This window comes from Pelobates fuscus, chromosome 8 (genome assembly GCF_036172605.1).
Source record: "Pelobates fuscus isolate aPelFus1 chromosome 8, aPelFus1.pri, whole genome shotgun sequence".
In the NCBI taxonomy this organism is placed as follows: Eukaryota; Metazoa; Chordata; class Amphibia; order Anura; family Pelobatidae; genus Pelobates; species Pelobates fuscus.
The window spans coordinates 168,631,995-168,657,979 of record NC_086324.1 but is presented as its reverse complement, the minus strand read 5'-3'; the positions used below and the strand labels follow the sequence as shown (position 1 = coordinate 168,657,979).

At 40.9% G+C, this 25,985-nt stretch overlaps 1 protein-coding gene across 1 annotated transcript in view; it reads right to left on the bottom strand.

The window, feature by feature from the left end:
• The window catches only part of PPL (periplakin), a 58,798-nt gene extending 33,057 nt beyond the window's left edge, over positions 1-25,741 (bottom strand). Inside the window, exon 1 of the mRNA XM_063430745.1 lies at positions 25,423-25,741. Coding sequence (XP_063286815.1) covers positions 25,423-25,493 — 71 coding nt within the window. The 5' untranslated portion in view covers positions 25,494-25,741. The remainder of the gene's footprint in view (positions 1-25,422) is intronic.
• Positions 25,742-25,985: the final 244 nt, after the last annotated feature.

Here is a 25,985-nt window from a genome sequence, read left to right as displayed (position 1 = left end):
ATCCCGCTCGGACAAAGACGGATTCCTCCGTGCTGTCAGGGGCCAGACCAAGTACGCTTTCGAGAATCTAAACTTGCACTTCTTCCAAGACCTGAGTCGTCAAACATTGCAGTGGCGGGCTTCCATGAGAGTAATCACAACACAACTGAGAGCAGCGGACATACAATATAGATGGGGCCACCCCCGAATGCTGATTGCCACACATGAAGGTCAAACCCACCGACTGACAACACCGGCAGAAGCACCACAACTCTTACAAGCCTTGGGTATCGAAAACACCACACCGGTGGGACATAGCCAGCATAGCACCATTCACCCCATAGGGACAGACGGCCACAGCGGGAAGCAGCATCATGCACCCACCCGATTCTTAAGCTGATGAGTGCTGATACACTGACTAATGCAATGTTCCCTCCCCCCCTTGTTCTCCTTTTGTGCGTTTTTTTTTTTTTGGGTTGTATTTAAGTTTATGCCTAAGTTGTATGCCACTTACAATTTCTTCCTGATGTCGTGCTGTAGATCAGACACCTGGTCAGCTTTCCTCAGCAACCCCCCCCCCCCCCCCCCCCCCCCCCCCAGACTCCAGGGTTAAGGAGCCTTCTAACCATGACATATCCCCACAATGGCTCTAGCCACCGCAACACACGCACGAGAAGCGCAATGTGACTTAACTCACCTAACTTGCAAATACACACAAATCACCTTAAAGCATAGGTTAACCATAGCGACAAAGCTTAGAACCGCAGCTGATTCACCTATGTGTCACTCTACGCTCACTAGTCGAACACCTGATATCGCCGACTATATGCTGGCCTGTTACAGCCTGTTCCCTACATATCTCTAGCCTGTAATATAAACCTAACTATAGGTGCTACGGTCCATGCATATACAACTCACCTGCCTGTAGGCAAACACTCCCCAAAATCTGAGGCACAACCACTTGCTTGTACCCTACCACACTACTACCAAGCTACCACAATGTATTATTATGCCTGTTATTAAAAAAAAGTGATATCTCTGTCAATTAAGCCTGTACCAGACTCTGGTACCTTAGATATGCATGTCTAATTATTGTCAGTCCAACGCAATTGTCCTGTTATATTTTACTAGACAATAATGTTCTCTCGCTTGTTCTCTTTTCTACTACATGTATACCAACTGTTATGTCAGTCACCAAGTTTGCCATGTGTCATTAACTCTGCACTTTGAAAATAAAGAATTATAAAAAAAATAAAAAATTATAAGATCTAGGAGTGAAAACATTCTTCATCACAATTATTTTGACCAAGTCTGTTATTTCAGGGCAAAGTTTGTAGTTACATTTTTAATTAGTTTGTTGAGGGGGGGGGGGAGTTTAAAGGTAAAAATATAATTCACAAAGACCTGGACATCACAATTAAAGGGGCCATACATTCAGCCAAACATTGAGACATTCTGTACCGAGGTTAACCATTTCAGAGCCTTGGATGCCTGAACATGTACTAACCCGTGATACAAATCAGATGTTTCATCCAAGAAAAAACAGTTTAAGCCGTCCCTCTAGGGAGAATATTTGAATGCACCTTTTTAGCTGATTTGAGATCTAGCACCTTGACTTTAAACTGTGCACAAGAATTTCCACGAATCCTGGGGCTATCCCAGCTCTCTGCTATTCTACTTGTAAAGCCGGTTCCGAGGCCTAGAATGATGAGAGTATCCGATTTCAGTTGGAATAAAAAATGCATTATATTACACGACCATGGTTAAAGGGAGCTGATAATGCTAGATGGTCATATAGACAGACAGACAATAAGAAGCTGTCTTAAAGGGACACTATAGTCACCCAGACCACTTCAGCTCAATGAAGTGGTCTGGGCGCCAGGTCCCTCAGTTTTTAACCCTTCAGATGCAAACATAGCAGTTTCAGAGAAACCGCTATGTTTACATTTGGGGTTAATCCAGCCTCTAGTGGCTGTCTTCCGTACAGCCACTAGAGGCGCATCTGCAACGCTGGAGGCACATTATGCCTCCATCGCGCAGAGCGTCCATAGGAAAGCATTGAGCACATGCGCATTCAGCTCCGCTGACGTCAGAGGAGGAGGAGAGGTCACCAGTGCTGGATTAAGTTAAGTTTTAACCCCTTCAGCGCCACGGGAGGGGGACCCTGAGGGTGGGGACACCCTTAGGACACTATAGTGTCAGGAAAACCGCTTTGTTTTCCTGACACTATAGTGATCCTTTAAGGAAGCACAGCGCTACTGCATCATTAGACTGTCCAGCGCTCTCTACAAGGTCCTGGGTGACAGGCCCCCACTGGTCATCGCTAGAAATGTTAGTCGCATCTCTGGCAACGCCCCCTCTCAGGTCTGCCCACCAGTGTCCTGGTAGATGGTAAGTATACTGACTGTCATAAAGCCAATACAGGCGTCTTCATATTACCACGTGTAAGGGCAAATAAAATACTAAGGGGCTTGTGATGTTAATATTTGTTCTGCACATCCCCAGTGTAGCTGCTCATTACAACTCCTTGGTGTTTTGGGTGGTCTTAATTGGCATTTAATTCTTATCTAGTGAGCAAATTATAAATGAGGCTAACTGGCAAACACAAGGAGGTAACTTATATTCTTAGGGTCACGTGACCCCCAGTGTTGCAGCAGAGGAAGCGATGGCTACTTTGCTGGTACCAGGAGGGTTGAACCTCAATGTATTTACCTAAGAAGTGCCCATTGTATAAGGAGAGACCACAAGCTCCCTTGCAGAGACATCGTGTAATCCTTGGCAGGTCGCAGCCTGTTTGAGAGAATTATTTGTAAAATATTTCATTTCCATATTTTAGATTGTCAGCAGCGTATCAGCTCACATTTCTCAGCCTCGAGTTCCTACACAAACCCAATGAACGGCGACACGTTCTTTATTATTAAGGGGCGATGAAAGCCAAATGAAGCGGTATAAATAGGAGTGGAAGTTGATGAAAGCCTCACACCCTCCCTACAAACCAAACACAGCACATTATTCTTACTGAGAGTGAATGACACTGTCTGATAGGCGTATTGATTCAATGTTCGTTACTTCGTGCACAGCCTCACAATGTCGAACAGCAGTTACATCACGAATGTATCGTGTGTAGAAAGGCTTAGAGACGGTTTATTAATGAAGTGGGAAATCTCGACATTTAAAAGTGAAACATTTTAACTATCTACGCTAAAAGAGCCGAGTATGTATAATTTGCCAACTCCGCAATGTTTTCCAAAAAATTCACACTTTAAAGAGAGTAACCCTTTGTTGGGGATTATTCACCAATAAATTCTTTTATTATTATTATTATTTTATTATTTATATAGCGCCATCAGATTCCGTAGCGCTGTACAATGGGTGATATATATTATTTGCAATATGTAATTACACGGAACATGTATGTATAATATGTACAATGTTTTATTATAACGATTCATTTGAAACAAATGAAAAGGCTTGGAAATTTGATTTCATTTTACGATTTGTGAACTTTGATTTGGATGACAAATCCTTTAACGAGACCAAAGCTTCCTTTGATAGTTTGCTGCCTTTGTGGGTCTTTATATAGAATAATGGAAGTCAAGGAGGCACAGAGTCTCATTCCTCTACTAATAAATGCCTCATTAACCCTGCTGCTCAGTAAATAGGAGTGTTTGTGCACAAACCCTTCTCCTTTCAGCCTGCGATCATTTATTCATCCACCACAGACCGTGACACCATTCCCACGAAGGATGGCACGCAAACGTTGATTTTAACTTTTCCTGCCCTAAAATGCGACAATCAGTGGTAAATCAATATAGAGTCTGTATGGGGCACCGCAGAGGCTGGATACTGGACCTCAACAGAGGCGTGGGAGCAGTGAGCTCTCCACAATCCATACCTCCCAAGTGTCCCTATTAAGGATGGGCAGTCCCTATTTTGTCCATTCTCTCTGTCCCTCTTTTCTAGGAGCTCCATATTGTTGCTGTGTCTGAGTGTATAACAGAGCTCCACAGCAATAATACTCCCAGCAATGTGTCTGAGTGTATAACAGAGCTCCACAGCAATAATACCCCCAGTAATGTGTCTGAGTGTATAACAGAGCTCCACAGCAATAATACTCCCAGCAATGTGTCTGAGTGTATAACAGAGCTCCACAGTAATAATACTCCCAGTAATGTGTCTGAGTGTATAACAGAGCTCCACAGCAATAATACTCCCAGTAATGTGTCTGAGTGTATAACAGAGCCCCACAGCAATAATACTCCCAGTAATGTGTCTGAGTGTATAACAGAGCCCCACAGCAATAATACTCCCAGTAATGTGTCTGAGTGTATAACAGAGCTCCACAGCAATAATACTCCCAGTAATGTGTCTGAGTGTATAACAGAGCCCCACAGCAATAATACTCCCAGTAATGTGTCTGAGTGTATAACAGAGCCCCACAGCAATAATACTCCCAGTAATGTGTCTGAGTGTATAACAGAGCTCCACAGCAATAATACTCCCAGTAATGTGTCTTTAAACTACATTAAATGTGTTTAGAAATCAGTCAGTTTAAAAAAAGATACATTGTTCTTGTTCTTAATTACATTTTAGTTGTATAAATTGTTACAGTCAGCTAAAATGTATTCACACAGCCCCACCATCTGAAATATTGGAAGGTATGTTGATATTCCAGTTTTTGTTTCTTTTTTTATACCGGGGTTGGTGGGAGGTCCTGGAATATGCATATGGGGTTATTTTAATATGGTTATGACCTTGTTGGGCCCCTTTCAATGTCCTAAATTTTCTAACTGAATATTGTGAAATCCGATTACAAAAATGCCTACTGCAAATATGACATTGTGAAAATTTCACTTCTCAACTGCTAAACGAACTTCATCAGTCGTTAATTTTATATTCACTTAGAATTCACTTTAAATTTTCTAATAATTCCCACCTTAGTGCACAACCCGTGTGGGTTCTGTTAAAACTTCACTTTGACAGATTCCATTCCTAACGTCTTTCCAACGTTAATGGAATTAGTACCATTGAGGCAGGCATCAAAAACATCTACTAATCAGCTGCCAAAAAATAAATTAAAAAACAAAACAGAAATGTGCTTATGCACCATGAAATATTAAAGGGACAGTATACTCTAGTAAAATAAATAGTAATAAATAAAAACATTTTTTACTGCAAGTATGCAACACAAATGTTGAAATAATCGTAGTACGTTGTCTGTGCTACCCATGAACGTGTCTTCCAATCATGCGTGTTAATGAGCTGGTTGAAATAATTTGCAGAGTTCAGAGCCTCTCCTCGTCACCGAATAATCCTGCTGGGCCGGGCGTGACTTTGGGTTTTATTGACTAAACTGAATATTGTGAAGAACTGGATGGTGAAAGTGAGGCAAAAATAGCCGAATTGGTAACATAGCCGAGTTGGACAATTGATTTTACATATCTGGCTATTTTGTTTATTGAATAAACCCCGGTGTCTTCATTTCCTTTTGCTGTCATTACATCAGAGCCATGTTAATAAACATGTGCCATTTCGGGAATTAATGTTTACAGTTAGGTTAATTAAGTTAGTTTTGCCCAGCGCATGCTGCAGACTGTAAATCTCATTATTCTCAGCATAGTTCTGTAGTGAATGATGAGTTACAGTGCATGCTTCCCCCCCCCCCCCAACATTGGTGTACCATGAATCGGAACGCTGGTTATAGGCAAGGTTATAGGGGGCGGGATAGTGACGCAGATTGCATTACTGGCAACACCCAAAGAGGGCGCTTCTTCCCAGAACTGCCAGTAAAGCTTGCCACGCTGCCCGTCAATCATCTAGACCAGCCCACTAGGGGCACACCATGCACGGAGCAGTGTTTCAGAGTGACACCAGGGAACAAACCCAGACAGCAGGAAAAATCAGGACTGTCCCGCTGAAATCAGGACAATTGGGAGGCCTAGATTATGATGCAGGGGAGGGTACACAGCAATACCCAACAAAGTGCGTCATAATGAGAGGGATTTCACCCAACACTCTCTATATTCCCACCATATAACATCACCGGAGTCAGCTGTCTCTGCCAGAGTTTCCACCAAATATGCAGTTTCACCAATGATTAACAATTTAACCGGGATGCGTTAATTTGAGTTTTGCTGGTCTACATGTTTGCCGTGGGGTATGCATGTTATTATTACCCCGTGTGATTTGACCATGTCTGCCACCATTAAACCTACAGTTCAAACCCTACTTAAAGATGAAGTAACTGGAGCACTAGCCACTGAGCTATCTCGCCAGCAAATTCTCCAAACTCAGCAATGGTGACAGCTTGGCTAGATTAGCCTTCGTTTTGCCATTCGCTTTCCAGTTCGCTATAATTTGATTTTTATTAAATTAAGCCCAGTGTTGATTTAATTTGTCAGGATTTATTTGTTTATTTGAGATCACCAAGTAAGCACGCACACCGCTCCTGTACACACTCTTATCACAATGACCAGCGATAACATTCCCACATCTCATTTATTAATTCAAACAGAGCCAAAAAAAATCTATTAAACCAAACGGGTTTATTCCCTAAACAGTAAAATAAAAATGAAATAGAGAAATGTAAACTAAAACACCCGCACTGTTACTATAGCTGGGTTGGGGAATATGTCCACATCAGCTATTTTAGTCTAAATGTTATAATTACAATATATATACAGCGCCAACATATTCTATTGTACAATGCTACAGCATTTGCTGGCGCTTTATAAATAATAAAACAATAAAAATAATATTCACTATACAAAAGGTGATCAAGACAAATGTTTAATTTGACCTACGAGAACAGAACAAAATCATGGGAGGACAGATTTAATATATGGGGTCTCACAAGCTGACACTCCAATTATTAAGATTTTTTTTTTTTATAATTCACTGTTCAGCTACAAAATATTCTAGTAATTACAAAGGCTTATTAAACTCTTCTTTTACTTAAAGGGACACTATAGTCACCTGAACAACTTTAGCTTAATTAAACAGTTTTGGTGTATAGATCATACCCCTGCAGCCTCACTGCTCAATCCTTTGCCATTTAGGAGTTAAATCCATTTGTTTATGAACCCTAGTCACACCTCCCTGCATGTGACTTGCACAGCCTTCATAAACACTTCCTGCAAAGAGTCATCTAATGTTTATCCTTCCTTTATTGCAAGTTCTGTTTAATTTAGAATTCCTTATCCTCTGCTATGTTAATAGCTTGCTAGACCCTGCAAGAGCCTCCTGTATGTGATTAAAGTTCAATTTAGAGATTGAGATACAATTATTTAAGGTAAATTACATCTGTTTGAAAGTGAAACCATTTTTTTTTTCATGCAGGCTCTGTCAATCATAGCCAGGGGAGGTGTGGCTAGGGCTGCATAAACAGAAACAAAGTGATTTAACTCCTAAATGACAGTGAATTGAGCAGTGAAATTGCAGGGGAATGATCTATACACTAAAACTGCTTTATTTAGCTAAAGTAATTTAGGTGACTATAGTGTCCCTTTAACCCCTTAAGGACCAAACTTCTGGAATAAAAGGGAATCATGACATGTCACACATGTCATGTGTCCTTAAGGGGTTAAAGACTCCACCTTTAAAAAGATATATTGGACTACAATTCCCATCATTCTTTACCGTTCTCTGATGAACTATAAATAGTATTAATAATATGGCATTATAGTTCTTTCACTGTCCTTTGCATTTGTTCAGGAGACATTTAGTTATGTCTGTGAGTTCTAAACTCTTCATGTCCTGGCCATTACCACTAAGAACTAATAAACGTAATATCCCTTCTTACAATTTCATCAGGAATCTGAGCTATTATTAGTTTACATACTACAAGGTAGGTGTGAGAATGATACAAAACTTCCTTTTCCAAAGAAGAAATTTATTTACTACAACCGCTGTCTCCCTTTACATTTTTTTCATTTTTTTCTGCTCAATCAGGTCCAAACTTGTAAATCTTTTAATGAACGTTCGCACAACAGAGAGACAAAAATCCCAAAGCCAAGTGCATCAGCCGTTACACCCCTTGCATTTCAAGTACATTCACACTCTATGGTTTCAAAATAATGGTGAGATTATTCATAAACTACTTTACTGCACAAATTTGTCTTTAAAAATATAACGTTGGGGGCGGAGCCTGGCACTGAACCGGACCGGACGCCATTTCTCCAAGCTCCGCAAGTTCCATATACAATCTCGACAATATCTCGGTAACAAGCAACCATTCGACCCTGCAAACACCAGACACAGCCCAGGGACACCCCGCTGAACCCACAGATGCCCTTCCAGTATTCCCCGAAGCACCTAAAGGCAAAACGCAAAACCGGGGCCTACCACAAGCCCTCATACCGCGACCTTGAGTATCTCTGGGGCGGGGACCCTGAAGGAAACGCAGCGGAGCTGTGGTCGCCCCAAACAACACCTGCCAATACATCCATGGGGCGCAGAAATCAGAAACCCACACCCGGTAATGTAACTGAACAGAGGGACATCGGAGCTATGCTCCAGCGGCAAAAAAAATATATATAACGTTAATTTAAGCATGGAACGTATAGGATAAAATAGATATATCGGGGAATGGGACTTCAAAATACAAAATGAATGTCTGTATGTTGGTATAATGGTTCTTACTATTATCCTCGACCTCACATAATTATACCAAGGTTTCAAAATGAAAGCAATCTGTTTATTAAATTATCTTCGTAAAACAAATACTTTATATTAGAAAAATTGTCCCATTAACAGACTGTGTTTAAACAATATTGAGTCAGCTATTCCAGTTTAGCTTTCATAAAATTTCTAATTCACAGTCAGGGCGATTCAAATTATAGTCAATTCTAAACTGGATTCCAAAATTTAGGCTGAGAATTGTTGCGATACATTGATAAAGAGCGACTATGTCACTTAATATGCAAATGGATCTTATCAACAAAAATTCATTAACAATTCAATCCACAGCTCGCGGTTACCAATTTCGAATTCAACAATGATACAGAGGACATCTCTTCAGGGCGATTCTACAGAAAAAGAGATTATTTTGTTTAATAATAATCATCATATTCAATTATTCGAGAAGCAATGTTAGACTTTGCGGTTGCTACTTTACAAGTTCCTCCTAGGGTATCGAAGTTAGTCTGGGTTTTTTGTGGGTCAATACTATATACAGTTCCTTCGCTGGGGGTCTATTAAATATAATGTACCCCTAGGGTGCTGCTCCCTCAGTATAGTATCCGATTAATCACGACCGGGTGATTTTACGCACAATTTAGGAGCCAGACAAGTTGTGGGAACCAGAAATAAATTTATCTATAGAGCTTTGTATTATTACACATTGGTACATCATCATTCATCACATATAATGAGTGTATTTCAAAGGCTGGACACTAGGTGGATCTGTTGCAGGTGTGTATAGTTATGTAATGAAGTACAGTTTGTTCCTAAGACTCTCTAATTCTGACTATTTGTAGTGATGTTTAAATGAATACCTCTGTATACCACTTACAGTGTAATGTGCTGTATCCATTTACATGCTAGTCATCTTTCTTCAAAAAGCTTAACTACAATTACATCACCGAAAACGCAAATTACCAATCGCCAGGCAAAATGACTGTGGAATGATACAGTTATATAATGAGATCCCTCTCTTAAATGGTCATTTTTTTATTCATATCATTTTAAAGGGAAGCATGATTGTGTAAGATAATTTGTTTTTGACAAGTGATAGGGTTACTTACTAACGTGAGTGAGAATTTGAAGGGAATTTCAATTTTAAAGCCAGAGTTGTCGAAATGAAAGCATAGCGGACCTACAGATTTTTGCCAGTTTTGCTATTTTGGATTTCAATTTGAAATTCTCCTTTTAGCGAATAACCCTGTCAGGTTTCATTGGACACAGTTTCCCAGTCGATATGTGTTTGTATTTTGCTCATTCTCTAACAGGTTCCTTGGGATTGGTAGAACCAGTCTGACCAGCCAAACTTCTCCTTCCAAATGTCCATCGTGAGGTTATCTCAGGTCATACTGAGGGTGAAAGGCCACTAGATCTCTTTAAACAACTCCTCAACATCAGAGCATCTCTTACATCACAATCCACATTCCTAAACTCCGGGAATTAAATCCAATATCAATTCATAGGTCAAATTCACCTACCATTGTGCCCTGATAAGATGCTGCAATAGATATATTTAACTAAACTACCCAATTATGATGTCAAGCAAAATAAAATAAATTTAGCTGTAAAAATACTACACAGAAAAAAGCAACTAGTGCCGAACGGTTTGTAATGGTTTAAAGACCGATATAAATAAAAAGCAAATAAAATAAAATAAACCATACATATATTTACGGTTAATTTAATTAGCTTTTTGTTTATTTATGGTTTTATATATTTATGGTTTATTTTATGTCTGCAACGGATCCCAAAAATAACATTGAATAGTCCCTAATTAACACAGCACAGTGTTTAGTCAATAATAAAACACGCAATTCTTGGCCTCGTTTTTGGCGATGCAATAAATACCAGATATATATATAGAAAGCTTTGCAACACTACGTGGACATGAACGTTAATTTAGATTAAGTGCCGTCCTTCATATAATTCTAAATTATTATCCTGCATTCTTTTTTAGATAACGCGCACTAGCTGTGGAACATGATATTGTTTGCACTTGACGGAACACTGCAAGCACCATAACCACTACAGCGAGCTGTTTTCAATTTGCTACAACTCAATATTTAGTGAATAAACATTTTTATATATTAATGAAATCCTGAGAAGCTTTGTCTTGCAATGTATTTATTAACGCAAAATCAATACGGCCGTCTTAGGTGATATTTAACTTGTAAAATATTCATCAAGTTGTTAACTATTGTTTAAAACAAAGATGCAATTCGATAAGCTCGCGAAAATCTCACTGTACATGTTTTTCTATCTCCCTTGAAAAATCTAATCTACTCAAGGTTTTCTAAACAATAAATTATAGCATCAAACAGAGCCGCAGTCTGGTAAAAAAAAAACAGGAAACTGTAGATTAAAGGGCAGCGTCTTCTTCTATTCTAGGATACCTCCCCACGCCACACCCCATAGGTTGTTTTTTTCTTCATCACTTTGTCTCTAAAGTAAGCACTACTGGGTTGAGATATGCTGTTCCTTTTTTCCCCATGAATACAATACATACATTTTGGTGTGATGTTCGATGCTTGTTGCTTTTGGCAATTTTGTAAGCACTGTGGCGATGCGCCATGCCAGCTCCTGCACAGTGCAAGAAAGACATTGTGTAGAGTGCCCCTGCTTGTTCCAGCGATTGACTGGCGAAATCATTTTCTCTACCAGTTGAGGACAATAAGAAACTGCCAAAGATGTTCAATTATAATTTTCCATTGAACAATGTACACAACCCATACACGGACAGATTACCGTAATAGGACAGGGATTTACGTTTAATTTAAGCGGGAACTGTGTATGATTGGGTTATACATTTTATCCACTTCAAAAACCACCACACTTTAGACATTTTAAAATTTACAAAAACAACCAGCAGCTACAGTTCCACCACACCTAAGCCACATTTTTTCTTTGACTCCCTCATGAGATGTAATCATGCAAAAGACTTCAACAGTAATGCCAATCAAGACCAATATAAATGGATATTAATGTACTAGGGCAGGGCTGCCCCAGATGTTGTACAACTACAACTACCATGATGCTCTGCATGCCTTTAGTATGACAAAGCACCCTAGGAGTTGTAGTTCTGCAACATCTGGGGATCTACCTATCGGACAGCCCTGTAATAGGGTAAGCCTTTATTTAGGACTTCCACTAAATCAACCAGTCATTTCAGCTGACTTTTATTTCCCGTTTTTATAGCCGAATAAAAATATTATATTACAATCCCATTTTCTACCATTACATGTAGCACCTCTTCCATATAATATATCATTTTGAACAAATATGCGTAGAATGCGTTACCGCACCCACTGGAAAATGTCAAATGACACCAGATAATGCGCCTCAGGGCAGGGGGTATATGGGTGTCTGCAGAATATCCAGGGGATCAGGTTTGTTTTCTCAGACCTCGCCAGGTAACTTTTGTTAAGAGAGGATTCTATTGACAAACATGCGTGGAGTTTACTGCCCTATTTATACCTGGCTCAGGTGTGTTTCTTCGGATCTGTCATCATCCACAGCTGAATGGATAGAATATCCAGCGTTATCTCACTGTTTTTTTTAGAATGTGGGAGCTTGCTTTTAAAAAATAATCAGGAGTACTGTACATAGTGTTTTTTATAAAGCTAACATACGCAGCTGCGCTGTACAATGTCTGAATGAATCCTACAGGGAATGTTTGACAGAGAGGGACGAGAGATTATGAGAGCCCTGTCAAAGAGCTTACACTTTAGAGGATGCAAACTATAAATACCAGACAGGTAAAGATAAATTGTAGCATATACATGGCTGATTAATAAACGGCACACAGGCTGTATACAATCTATTTACAGTAGATGATAAACTGGTGAAGACAATTGAGAGACGCGTCAGATAAAACTTTATTGATTAGTAGATATGCCTCCGTAGAGAACAATCCCACTCCAAAACATGTTAAATGTCTTAAAGTTGTTAAAGAGAGACAATGGTCTCTTTTTACCGTCAGGGGTAAAACTATTTGGCAACTGTTTAAAGGAACATTCCACCGCCCAAATACAAGATAAATACAAATCACTGTTTAGTAGATATACCCCAAAAATGGAAACATGCATGCATTTAACCCCTTAAGGACCAAACTTCTGGAATAAAAGGGAATCATGACATGTCACACATGTCATGTGTCCTTAAGGGGTTAATTATACTTTTTTTTTAAAGCTGCAAATCTCTTGTCTGCAGTGTTTGCAAGCTCGTCCCTACTAACTCCGCCCAGACTGTCCGTGGCTGTCCAATCACAGACTTCCCAATGCAGCTCAATAGGAAGTCTTTGCAAGGCAGGACCTCTGGGCAATTGCTGCCTCTCGAGTTTATCTCCACTGAGCTAACTAAACCAGGAAGTAACAGGACCGGTTGTCTGATTGACAGCCAGGGGGGTGTAACAAGATTCTCTAACCACACTGAGACGGCAGGACAGGACTCTGAAAGCGGGACATTAAGACTGAAACTGTTTCAATAAATCCTATCCATATCACGCCCTATGTACAACCCTAAACCACAACATATTCTATGAGTCACAATATTACACCTACTCATTGAACGAATTCAAAAAATGCCATAAATCTATATTTAGATAATAGAAAATGTCATCTACTTCATAGGACTGCAAATTGCACGTTTTGTATATCTATATATTTTTTTGTATTTTACAAATGTGAGCTAAATGTATACAGGTATGTGATTACAGTGTGCCCAACGAGGCGGCTCCTCAGTCAGGGCGGGCCGCAACATTTGCAGAATATTTGTTTGTTTTTTATGTAGAAACAGTCAAGGCCGCCGACCTTTTATGAGTAACATAACAGTTGCAAAAGCATGTATGTCGATACCTTTAAACAATTGGCTCTAATACACCTTGATGTGTTCCCGAGGGACCAATTACAATTATTAAAGGGATATTGTAAGCACCAAAACCACTGCATCTTAATAAAGTGGTTTTGGTGGGCAGACACCGTCCCTTTCCTCTGTAAAACAATGCTATTTCTGACAAATGTTAAAACGTATCAGAGAACATGTGTCTAGCAGCTATCAGGCTGACAGTTACTACACGTACTTCCTCTCTAAGTACTTTATGTGCGGAGTTATCATGCATAGCATACTGTTATACCCTCTAAAAAAATGTTTAATGGAGTGGAGAGTATTATTATTATTATATTATTTATATGGCGCCAGCATATTCCGTAGTGCTGAGTATTCACAATATGTGCTTATATATCAGCCAGTGGTTAGAGAGATCAGAGAGGATCGATCCCTAACTCGGGTGTAATTACAGAACAATGAGCACGTTCGAAATGCAGAATTACTCATTTTCTAACGAACCAGCAACCAATCACGGTCAGGATATCAGAAGCATGCTGGGAAATACTATGAGACAATACTGTGCATGCCAGGGTCTGATCATTTCCCAATCAGTGTGCCGCAATAACTGCCTTTAATACACACTGTTCTATTCAATAGTTCCTTTATGTAGAGTGACACCTCAATCTGTTTCCATTGAAGCAGTATCGCCGTCACGCCCGGCTTCTCGCTGAACCGGCACTGTCTGTTTCACTCACACCCTCGGTTTATCCAACAACAGATACAGATCGGAGGCCTCCCCTGCTCCTCCTAATCAAATTCCAAACAACACTGAGGAATCGGGAGCACACAGCTCATCCCGCAAGGCCAACATGAAACGTAATTCTCAAAAGCCCCAGATCTCTGTGGAAAGATGCTAAATTTAGAATCCATCTCGTATTGCCCCCCCCAAAAAATAAAAAGTAGACTACTGCAAAGACTGGAGCTTACAACGTGACGGTCACATAGACAACAATTACAGCATGGGTGGCCAAAAGGTGGATCACTAGGTATTATAGATCTAAATATCTATATATACCACTTATACAGGCAGGGATTTAACTTCTGGGCACCCCTGGTATGCAGGGTGAGATAAATGTCAGAAACAACTCCGAATCCGACCCAAATACCTATAAGAAGCATCAGATGCTTGAAATGGAAATGGAACATGTTTATTTTTGCACGGACCCTGCAGCCATGTGAATCTTAGCTATTAGCTTTCATTTTTTTAATTTACAGCGTGTGTCTGGCTTTCCTGGCACGGCCACGGCATACCATGCAAATTAATTTAACCCTACGAGTGAATGCCACAGCTCAGATGTATATATTCCGCATAGCGGAAGGAATGCCGAGCAATTGGATAAATGGAGAATCACGGGGGGTGAGGATGACACTCGGAACACGGACATACTACGGAGGGGAGTGTGTTATTTGCCTAACTCCACTGCAATCATCAACCCACTAATCACTGCAACAGAATTTACTGGGGTGAGGGAATAATTAGCTACCACATCCCAAAAACTGTGAGTTTCCTTTAAATATTAGCACATTCAAGATGGCGGAGAAGTAGGGTAGCACACCTTATTGGTGCAACCATTGGCTTGTTACATAATTGTATTAATGAATTTAATCTAACATTATGTGTTCTGACTCAACCCATAGTAATTCAGAACAATATGCATCTAACAATCTTCTTCGTGCTTCGAGGTGTTAGGGATACCTTTCCTTTATGATTAACCCCTGATCTTTATTTCAAAGATGTTAATAATTGTGGAGCCGATTGAATATCGCAAGAAAGCATCAATCTCCAATGCCCTGTGTCCAAAGGGTTTAATAACAATTAAAGAATAATAAACGTGTCTGGAGACGTGATAATAAATGCTATGTGTTACATCTTTTTATTATCGCACATTTATCTTCCACAATATTAGAGTAGTAAACCTTATAATAAAAAATAAAAGCACAGAAATAATATAAATGAATATAAAGTAAAATAAAAACACACACACACACACACAAATAAAAAAGGCAAATGCACTATAAAATATACAAAATGAAAGTGGCAGTGTCACACTATGATATTTCACCTGTGATAACAGGTGGGTGCAGGTATCTTGTCGTGAGACGCGCGATAGATGTTTATAGTATCTTATTGCGCATTGTGCCACTTAGACAAAATGACAACAAGCTAAATGCATCTTCTTTGGGTAACAGACATGGCGCTTATTAACAATGAATAGAAAGAGAAGAGAAAGTTTGGCAAATTATGTAAAACCCAAGGAAAGTTTGACAGTGGGTAGTGGAGCGTAACTGCCCCATCTACCCAGAGTGGGGTAGGTGCCTATTTATGCCTAACTCTTCGCTAATGTAAAATGAAAAAGCTGCAATTTACACAAAACCAAATTCAGCTAACCTCCTACACTTGTTCATTCACACTGTTCGAACCAAACACATCACAAATATCCAGGGAGGTGACCTCAAACTGCCAGACGGGATCTTTGTAAAAACTACAAACATTAAAGCATAACAAGAATAAACCAACAAAACAAAAAGAGATTTCAGCAAATTTAGGAAAATGTGTAAAGAATAGAATGAAAATAAATGAATCATGCTTCACTCCCCCGGTTTCCTAACATTTCATTCAAGCTCTGTAACCTTGCCTAAAGACAAGGGCACAGCCATCGACGATCTACCTAAGCTTTGTTTAATCTCGCTGACGATATGAAAACATGTTTGTGTCACTTGGCACATCAGCTATTGTATTCCAGACAAAAGAGGCTTTTTTTTCCTAGGGCATGGGATAGAGGTGTTTATTATTGGGAGTGAATGAATGAACAGACATGGATACATAGAGATAGGAAACGGGTCATTTCTCATTTTCAGAGTTGGCACGAATGATGTGATGACTTTTTGGGGTGGCTGTACATCTAGATACATCTGGAAAATTCGGAATGATCACAGTCATCCCTGCTAGGAGATAATAAATGGTGCTATATAGTACAATAGATATGAATCTTTAAAGTCTATCAGAGTTATTCACTAAAATCCGGATTGGCCCTGCTCCGAATCGGGCAAATCGATCCGGCTGCAGAATCCCGACATTGTTCACACTCTATAACAATATCTGGATTTTGAACATTGGACGGTCTAACTTCTCTCGGGTTTTTCCATGGCTTAGCACTCTGATTGGTTGGCTTACAACGCCGCAAATATTATAAACTGATCAAAAAAGACCTGGGGATTTTGTCGTTTCATTGTATTTGCAGATCAAGCTTAGTTTACAGTTGCATTAAAGTTTTAGAGAGTCTTCATTCCTGACGCATTTCTTTTCATGGGAGAATAATGTTAAACTGTATTAATGTTTCCAGACTTTGTTCACTGAAAGCAAATTGCTGAGAAATGCGATTTCTGAATTGCAAACTCCAGGCTATCGGAGCCTAGCTGTGCCTATTGCCGAGTTGAAGGCATTTTCAGAATGCGTTGGTTCAGCCTAACCTTTTCAGCCGGATTTTCAGTTCAACACTATTGGCTGTCTAGTGATTAACCCCTTAAGGACACATGACATGTGTGACATGTCATGATTCCCTTTTATTCCACGAGTTTGGTCCTTAAGGGGTTAAAACCTTAAGATACTTCTTTCCATGCTCTTTGGAGCCAACGCGCAAGGCGCAGATAAGTGGGCTCTTCAAAGAGCAGACTGATAAGGGATATTTTAATTGGGATGATTTACAGGTGGGTGGATCTGTGTTTTTGTCTTTAAAATCCAAAACAGAGCAGTGTGGAGGCAGGCATCCAACTTTAACCCATACTACAGCATTGTGTCAGTGGCCGTTGCATTTCGCATATTAACGTGCATGAGGTAGCAGTGGCTACATCATTAATATAAAACAAGGCCATAACGGTTTCGGTGCAGCATTGACACAAGACCCGGTAAAATAACCTAGTTTCACACAGTTCTGTCTGCATGCACAGTCAGATAAACCAGGGCTGTCCAACGCGACCCTCAAGGGCCATAATCCAGCGAGACTTCTAGAAATTCTCTAATTAATATGCAGTCAAACACTGAACATAGTGATGTGTATCACGGAACAACCTGCGTTGTTAAGAAGTGGCCCAGTGCATCCAGAAAGCCAGGAGAGGAATTAAAGGGTTAAACCGAATTAGACATATTTGTAAGATGACACATAATTCTGATTATATCCATATCTCTCTCATCCCCAACACATATCTTCACATACTACGTGTCTGTGTACAGGGATCTTGTTACTCTCTCTGTTATTCTTTAGCTAGGATACGGGGTATAACTGGGGTATTAGAATAAAATTTTAACATTCCACATTGAGATAACTCAACACACCGGAGTGTCAGCACAAAACGTAGCGGATTTAATATAGTTCATTCTAAGCATTTGGCATTCTACTCTATCTCTGATAGAGGGTAAAGATGGGGATAGGAGGGAATGGGGTAACTGCCGTGATCTGCTGATACTCATTGTTTAAACATTGGCTAAATATCATTTCCAATACCACAGTCTGACTAGCGTACAGTGCTGCGACCACTGGGCACCAAAACCACTACATTTGGCTACCCTGGCTACATCTCGACCGCATTGATAATTCAGAATTAATACCTCTGCATTATCAATGTCACTTAAGTCCAACCTGATATTGGTTAATGGGGATAGCTGGGGGTTTAGCCCAGAGCTCTATGCTGTAAAAAGATGGCAGGATGTGAGAAAATACTGCTAATATAAATGGTAGTAAATATCTGGCACAGCCTTCCAGTGGAAGCAGTAAAGGGTCACAGTGATATGGAATTTTGCTGGCTATATAAATAATAAAATAATAATAATATAGAAAGGGTAGTAGATGCATGGAATAGTCTTCCAGTGGAAGCAGTAATGGGTAACAGTGATATAGAAAGGGTAGTAGATGCCTGGAATAGCCTTCCAGTGGAAGCAGTAATGGGTAACAGTGATATAGAAAGGGTAGTAGATGCCTGGAATAGCCTTCCAGTGGGAGCGGTAACAGTGATATAGAAAGGGTAGTAGATACCTGGAATAGCCTTCCAGTGGAAGCAATAAAGGCTAACAGTGATATAGAAAGAGTAGTAGATACCTGGAATAGCCTTCCAGTGGAAGCAGTAAAGGATAACAGTGATATAGAAAGGGTAGTAGATACCTGGAATAGCCTTCCAGTAGGAGCAGTAATGGCTAACAGTAATATAGAAAGGGTAGTAGATACCTGGAATAGCTTTCCAGTGGGAGCAGTAATGGCTAACAGTGATATAGAAAGGGTAGTAGATACCTTGATAAGCCTTCCAGTGGGAGCAGTAATGGCTAACAGTGATATAGAAAGGGTAGTAGATACCTGGAATAGCCTTCCAGTGGGAGCAGTAATGGCTAACAGTGATATAGAAAGGGTAGTATAAACGTGGAATTTCCTTCCAGTGGAATCAGTAAAGGCTAACAGTGATATAGAAAAGGTAGTAGATACATGGAATAGCCATCCACTGAAAGCAGTAATGGCTAACAGTGATATAGAAAGGGTAGTAGATACCTTGATAAGCCTTCCAGTGGGAGCAGTAATGGCTAACAGTGATATAGAAAGGGTAGTAGAAACCTGGAATAGCCTTCCAGTGGGAGCAGTAATGGCTAACAGTGATATAGAAAGGGTAGTATAAACGTGGAATTTCCTTCCAGTGGAATCAGTAAAGGCTAACAGTGATATAGAAAAGGTAGTAGATACATGGAATAGCCATCCACTGAAAGCAGTAATGGCTAACAGTGATATAGAAAGGGTAGTAGATACATAGAATAGCCTTCCAGTGGAAGCAGTAACAGTGATGTCATTAGGGTTTGTGTCATTCAGTGCAGTAACCATCCCATGGACCAAGTCCTGAACCAGACCATACATACTAACAGCAACGAAAACAACAGGGTGTAAAGATAAAACTATGTCATTCGAAGGATCATTGTAACTGGGTAATGATGATAGCTGGCCGGAGCACGTCAGAAGTTTTCAAATTGTAAATTAGCCATTCAGGTATATTGATTCATGTAAGCTGTGCTTATACAATGGTTTAGCTGTTATAACTAACTATGGGGATGTTTTTATAAAAATGTATACATTTCTGCTGAAACACAGCACAAAAAAAATGTATAGACAGTCATTCTGGGGTCCCCTCTGATGTCACCCCTCTGATGTCATCCCTCTGATGTCACCCCTCTGATGTCACCCTTCTGATGTCACCCCTCTGATGTCACCCTTCTGATGTCACACCTCTGATGTCACCCCTCTGATGTCACCCCTCTGATGTCACACCTCTGATGTCATCCCTCTGATGTCACCCCTCTGATGTCACCCCTCTGATGTCATACCTCTGATGTCACCCTTCTGATGTCACCCCTCTGATGTCACCCTTCTGATGTCACCCTTCTGGTGTCACCCCTCTGATGTCACCCTTCTGATGTCATCCCTCTGATGTCACCCCTCTGATGTCACCCCTCTGATGTCACCCCTCTGATGTCACCCGGTGTAGTCTGCATCCATCGCACACCCTAGTGATGGCGCTAATATAATGCTTGAGATGTGTATAAATCTATCCTAAATAATAAATAAACCTTATAGTCACTTCACGGTGGGACAGTAGACTGAGCTAAATCTGAGGCTTTGCTAAATAAAAAAAAAAAAGGCAATAAACAAGTAAGGAGAATTCCAGTGACATCATCATGTTTATTCATCCAACCCATTGGAAAGAACTATAACAGGCGCCTGTGTCAGCGATTTCATACATTTAAACTCTCACAAACTTCAAAAGTTCATTCATTTGTTTAAAATAAAATCAAAGTATCGCCACATTGGTGCAAAAAATGAAAAGGAGGCGGCCATTGAATGTGTCTGACGGGCCATAAAACATAAATGACATAACGTACCAGGGCTGAAACTGGTTTTCCAAGATCAAATACCAAACTCAGAACACACACCGAGGTGAGGGCAGGCGAGGGTGTTGTCCCTTTGGGATTTTGACTGTATTTTTTTCTTCTTTTATTTTCTAACTTCTTGGTTAAAGAACCAACTAGACCTATTCTAAGGTGATTATAATAATCCAATGATGGCTAACCTTGCCACCATAAATTGTTTCTGGACTACATTTCCCATGATGCTCAGCTAGCTTTTTTCTCAGTTAGCTTTTAGACTCTAAAAGCTAGCTGAGCATCATGGGAAATGTAGTCCAGAAACAATTTATGGTGGCAAGGTTAGCTGTCATGTCACTAATCGGTAAATCTTGCTGTATGCGTGCTGTCGAATTTGCTCCCAGTAAACCGCCATGTTACGACCATCACTAATATAGCAGTGATCGGCAAGACAAGGGTCATTCTAATAGATGTTGGTGTTTTATTGCTAAACTTGTCAAGTCACCCAGTGCCGCAGTTTGACACCAGATTTTTCAGCAGTCCTCCCAGTCCTTTGGCAAACCAGCGCTGTCACCCTATGTAGAGAGGTGACACAGGGAAAGTGCAGTGCAAGCGCATGATTATCTGCCCTTGTGGCGCAGTTGGACTGACTTTCATGGCATTTAAGTCCATCAATGAGCTGTAGAGGAGCTACTTGGTGTATGGTCAGCACCCTGATTGGTTGCCTTAACCAGCAGCCAATCATTTGCATGCACGCCAGGATGATTTACACCATTACGGGTGGGTTGCTAACTCCATCACCATCACCCTGAGTGCTGCCCAACAGCATGGGGTTCATTCCCTACCTACTTGTAGAACATTAAAACCGATTGCAATATTTATGCTAAAATTGCCGAGCGGTGAGAACTTTGTCCAAATCGGCTTTTTGATATTCACCGTAGCACAGTGTTTAGTGGATAAACTCCTCTGGATATCTATAAAAGGGAATAAAACGTATAGCATCATCGTGTTATATACCTGTCAAGGTGTCACGTAACTACAAACACTCAGCTCAGCCTGACACAATGCTGGGAGGCGCCCACTTAACATTCAAACTCACTCTTCTTGCATAGATAAATGGTCCCACACACCTCGTCAGTATCACACCTACGGATCAGTCACTGTCCTACACACCTAAGTGATACCTGTATTGTAAGCTGACAATCTTAATGAGGCTTTCCTGCTTTGCAAGAGGTGTTCCCATAGAAACAAAAGTTTATTTTTCCAACTAGGACAAGTCCATATTTAGGAAGCAGATTTGACTTCATTCTTCTGCTAACATTCTACAAATCCATCAGCATACCTCCCGAGTGTCTGTATTTTGGAGAGACAGTCCCTATTATGGGCCCAAATTCCTCTGTCCCTCTTTCCTTTCCTAATGTCCCTCTTTTCTAGGAGCTCCATATTGTTGGTGTGTCTGAGTGTCTAACAGAGCCCCAATAATACTCCCAATAATTTGTCTGAGTGTATAACAGAGCTCCACAGCAATAATACTCCCAGTAATGTGTCTGAGTGTATAACAGAGCTCCACAGCAATAATACTCCCAGTAATGTGTCTGAGTGTATAACAGAGCTCCACAGCAATAATACTCCCAGTAATGTGTCTGAGTGTATAACAGAGCTCCACAGCAATAATACTCACAGTAAAGTGTATAACAGAGCTCCACAGCAATAATACTCCCAGTAATGTGTCCGAGTGTATAACAGAGCTCCACAGCAATAATACTCACAGTAAAGTGTATAACAGAGCTCCACAGCAATAATACTCCCAGCAATGTGTCTGAGTGTATAACAGAGCTCCACAGCAATAATACTCCCAGTAATGTGTCTGAGTGTAGAACAGAGCTCCACAGCAATAATACTCCCAGTAATGTGTCTGAGTGTATAACAGAGCTCCACAGCAATAGTACTCCCAGTAATGTGTCTGAATGTATAACAGAGCTCCACAGCAATAATACTCCCAGTAATGTGTCTGAGTGTATAACAGAGCTCCACAGTAATAATACTCCCAGTAATGTGTCTGTGTGTATAACAGAGCTCCACAGCAATAATACTCCCAGTAATGTGTCTGAGTGTATAACAGAGTTCCACAGCAATAATACTCCCAGTAATGTGTCTGTGTATAACAGAGCTCCACAGCAATAATACTCCCAGTAATGTGTCTGTGTATAACAGAGCTCCACAGCAATAATACTCCCAGTAATGTGTCTGAGAGTATACCAGAGCTCCACAGCAATAATACTGCCAGTAATGTGTCTGAGTGTATAATAGAGCCCCACAGCAATAATACTCCCAGTAATGTGTCTGAGTGTATAACAGAGCCCCACAGCAATAATACTCCCAGTAATGTGTCTGAGTGTATAACAGAGCTCCACAGTAATACTACTCACAGTAATGTGTCTGAGTGTATAACAGAGCTCCACAGCAATAATACTCCCAGTAATGTGGCTGAGAGTATAACAGAGCTCCACAGCAATAATACTCCCAGTAATGTGGCTGAGTGTATAACAGAGCTCCACAGCAATAATTAAACTACAATAAATGTGTTTAGAAATCAGTCTGTGTAAATAAGATACATGGTTCTTGTTCTAAGTTACATTTTATTTGCATTAATTGTTATTCATAAGTCACCTAAAATATCTCAGAACAGCCCCGCCCCTGGCCACGCCCCACGCACACCCCTAAAATTAAAGTGTCCCTCTTTGTCCATGTGAAATTTGGGAGGTATGCTTTAGTCACCCTGCAAATGACAGAAAAATCCTTAAGGATTCTCTAATTAAATGCATATCACAACACGCCCACTCCTTCACACCCCATATCTCACCGCCATTTTGGAAGATTGCCCAGATATGACCATGTATAGCGAAGTTTCCTTCTATAGACAAAAATGCAAACCCTGTGTTCATTTTGAACTTTATTTTTCCATTAATTTCCATTTTCCAAAAATCACCCACTGGACCAATCTTGCCACAGGCCTCTAGTAAGGTCGGGTGGGCAATAAAATTGACTAAATCCATGGTCGCCAAAAAGGTAGAACAAAGCATTATGGGAGCTGTGGAGGGGGTCTGTCCATTTTAGGAGAAATTAAAGGTGTACAGTTCTTGGAAACATGCCCGTAGCTATATTGTTTAATACAGTGCCAGCCGTCCCCTTTCCACTCCAAGAAATTACTTGGTGGGGTCAAATCCAAAAAAAACAATACTCTCTAAGACAGTGTTATTTGGGGAATATGTAGGATTGATGTTGTATATAGAAATCTATTACACAGACACAATATATGTAGACAGCTTCCCCACAAAGCACATTGACACTACACATAGTTTTCAAATATTCCATTCTGCTCGAATCCTTCAATAAAAAGGGAGCACATTCGTGCCGTGGTATAAGTTTGGGATCATAGTCGGACAATGATTGATGGTTATTTGCTAGTCAAAGATCCATTGGATAAAAAGAAAAAAACAGTCAAACATATTGGGGATTTATTCTCTAAGCAGTGCAGAGCAGAGAACCATAAACAGAACTGAAAACTGTTGACCAAGGGAGGTGATTTGGAACTTATCCAACTGAGCTACAGTCATAGTTTGGTTCTTAAGGCCTGAGTTTTGCAATTTTAGTTTTGATTTCACTTTAATTGACTGCTAAGTCTATAAATATGAATGGAACCAGCCTCCAGGAGAGTCTACAGAGGGCGAAACATTCTGTACAGGGCAATGATGGCTCTCCTAGGCACTGCAAATTAATACAAACTACATTTCCCATGATACCGAGCTTGTATAAAGTACAAGTTGACAGAGCTTGTTAGATCAGCAGACAAACTGATGATTGATCTAGTTATTTCAAAGCTACATTAGTGACTCTCAATGGTTTATTAACTAAGCTGTGAGCTCTGAATTTAAAAATATTTGAATTAAGCTTTGAGTATCACTGCAGTAAAAGATAGATTGTTTTATTTAAGGCTGTGATAAAGGCACAATGGATGATACCAAAATCCTGCTGAGGAATTAATTAGCACCTCCAAAGCAAACAGGGCACATACAGGATCACAGGATCCCCCCCCCAAGCCCCCCCCCCCCCCCAAGCCCCCCCCCCCCCCCCCCCCCCCCCCCCCAGTGATTACAAAGGGCAGTACATACTGCACACAGCTATACAGCAAGCACACAGCCTGCACTGACATGTAACCTAGCCAGGGGGGGGGGGAAACAAAGTATTCATATTATAATTGATCAATACTATGCATTATCTCACTCAGAGGCGCACATGGTATAAGATATTCTGTGTATTAATGACTGGATAGGAGGTATTTTTATATCTGCATTAGTTTGATGAAGGATGCTCTGTGTTAATGTGTAGCTTTATGAAGGGAGGCAGACATCCTGTACCAGGCACAGGGAGACATCCATCCCAGGTATGCAAATAATCTTCCAGAAATATCATTGTGGATGTAACCATATAGGGCACTGTGCCCATGGGTGGCTGTTTGGGGGCATGGGTACAAGCAAGGCACAGGTGCAGAGACAGGGAGACAGGAAGGAAGGGGTTAAGGGGCCATTAAATAGGACACAGGGTATAAATCCAGGTTGGGGTAGGAATGCAGCAGGGAATGGTGAGTTGGTGGAGGGAGATAAGGGGGGGGGGGGAGCAAGAACTATTTGCTCAACTCTCTGCAGCGCTGGGTAGGCAGCCTTAGCTCTACACATTTTGCTGACTACAACTCCCATCATGCTTATCAAGTATGTGACTTTTTTCAATTGTAAGTGAGAAAAGACTGTCCCTTTAATTTACCCAATATTTTAAAGCCTGGTGTCCACAGAGCAACAGTTCACAGTCTGAGAATGTGATACTCAGGGATACATACAGGCACTCCCTGCAGGATGTGTCTGGACCCAACAGCTCGCACTCTATAAAGACAGAGTATGCACAGGAAGAGCCCAGGGCTAAGGGGTACTTACAGTTTGGGTTGGACGCTCGGGCCACTGGGGCTGTATTTGCCAGTAGTTCGCTTTTTAAAGAAGGAGGTCATGTTGGCAGTGCCCTGTGGGTGAAGTGAAGTTCCAGGACTTAGTGCTAGGGTTTAGGGTACCCTCCCCTGCTTGGAGGAGCAGTCAGAGTGAGATCTAGCCCTGTGAGTGCTGGTATGAACTGGGTGCCCCCTCTGGTCTCCTGTGGGTGCTGCCTGGCACTTGGTGTCCTGTCTGGGTGCTGCCTTGGGAGGAATACTCAGCAATGAGTGGATCCTGCTCTACAGGTAGGAGAGAGGCGTGAACTGGCAGAGCTAGGAGCAGCCTGGGCTACCTGGTGGGAGGGGCACCTGACACCTGGGCAGGTACTGTATACTGTGCTGGGTTAACCCTGTGAGTGCCACCTCGGCAGGTACTGTATACTGTGCTGGGTTAACCCTGTGAGTGCCAGACAGGTACTGTATACTGTGCTGGGTTAACCCTGTGAGTGCCACCTGGGTAGGTACTGTATACTGTGCTAGGTTAACCCTGTGAGTGCCACCTGGGTAGGTACT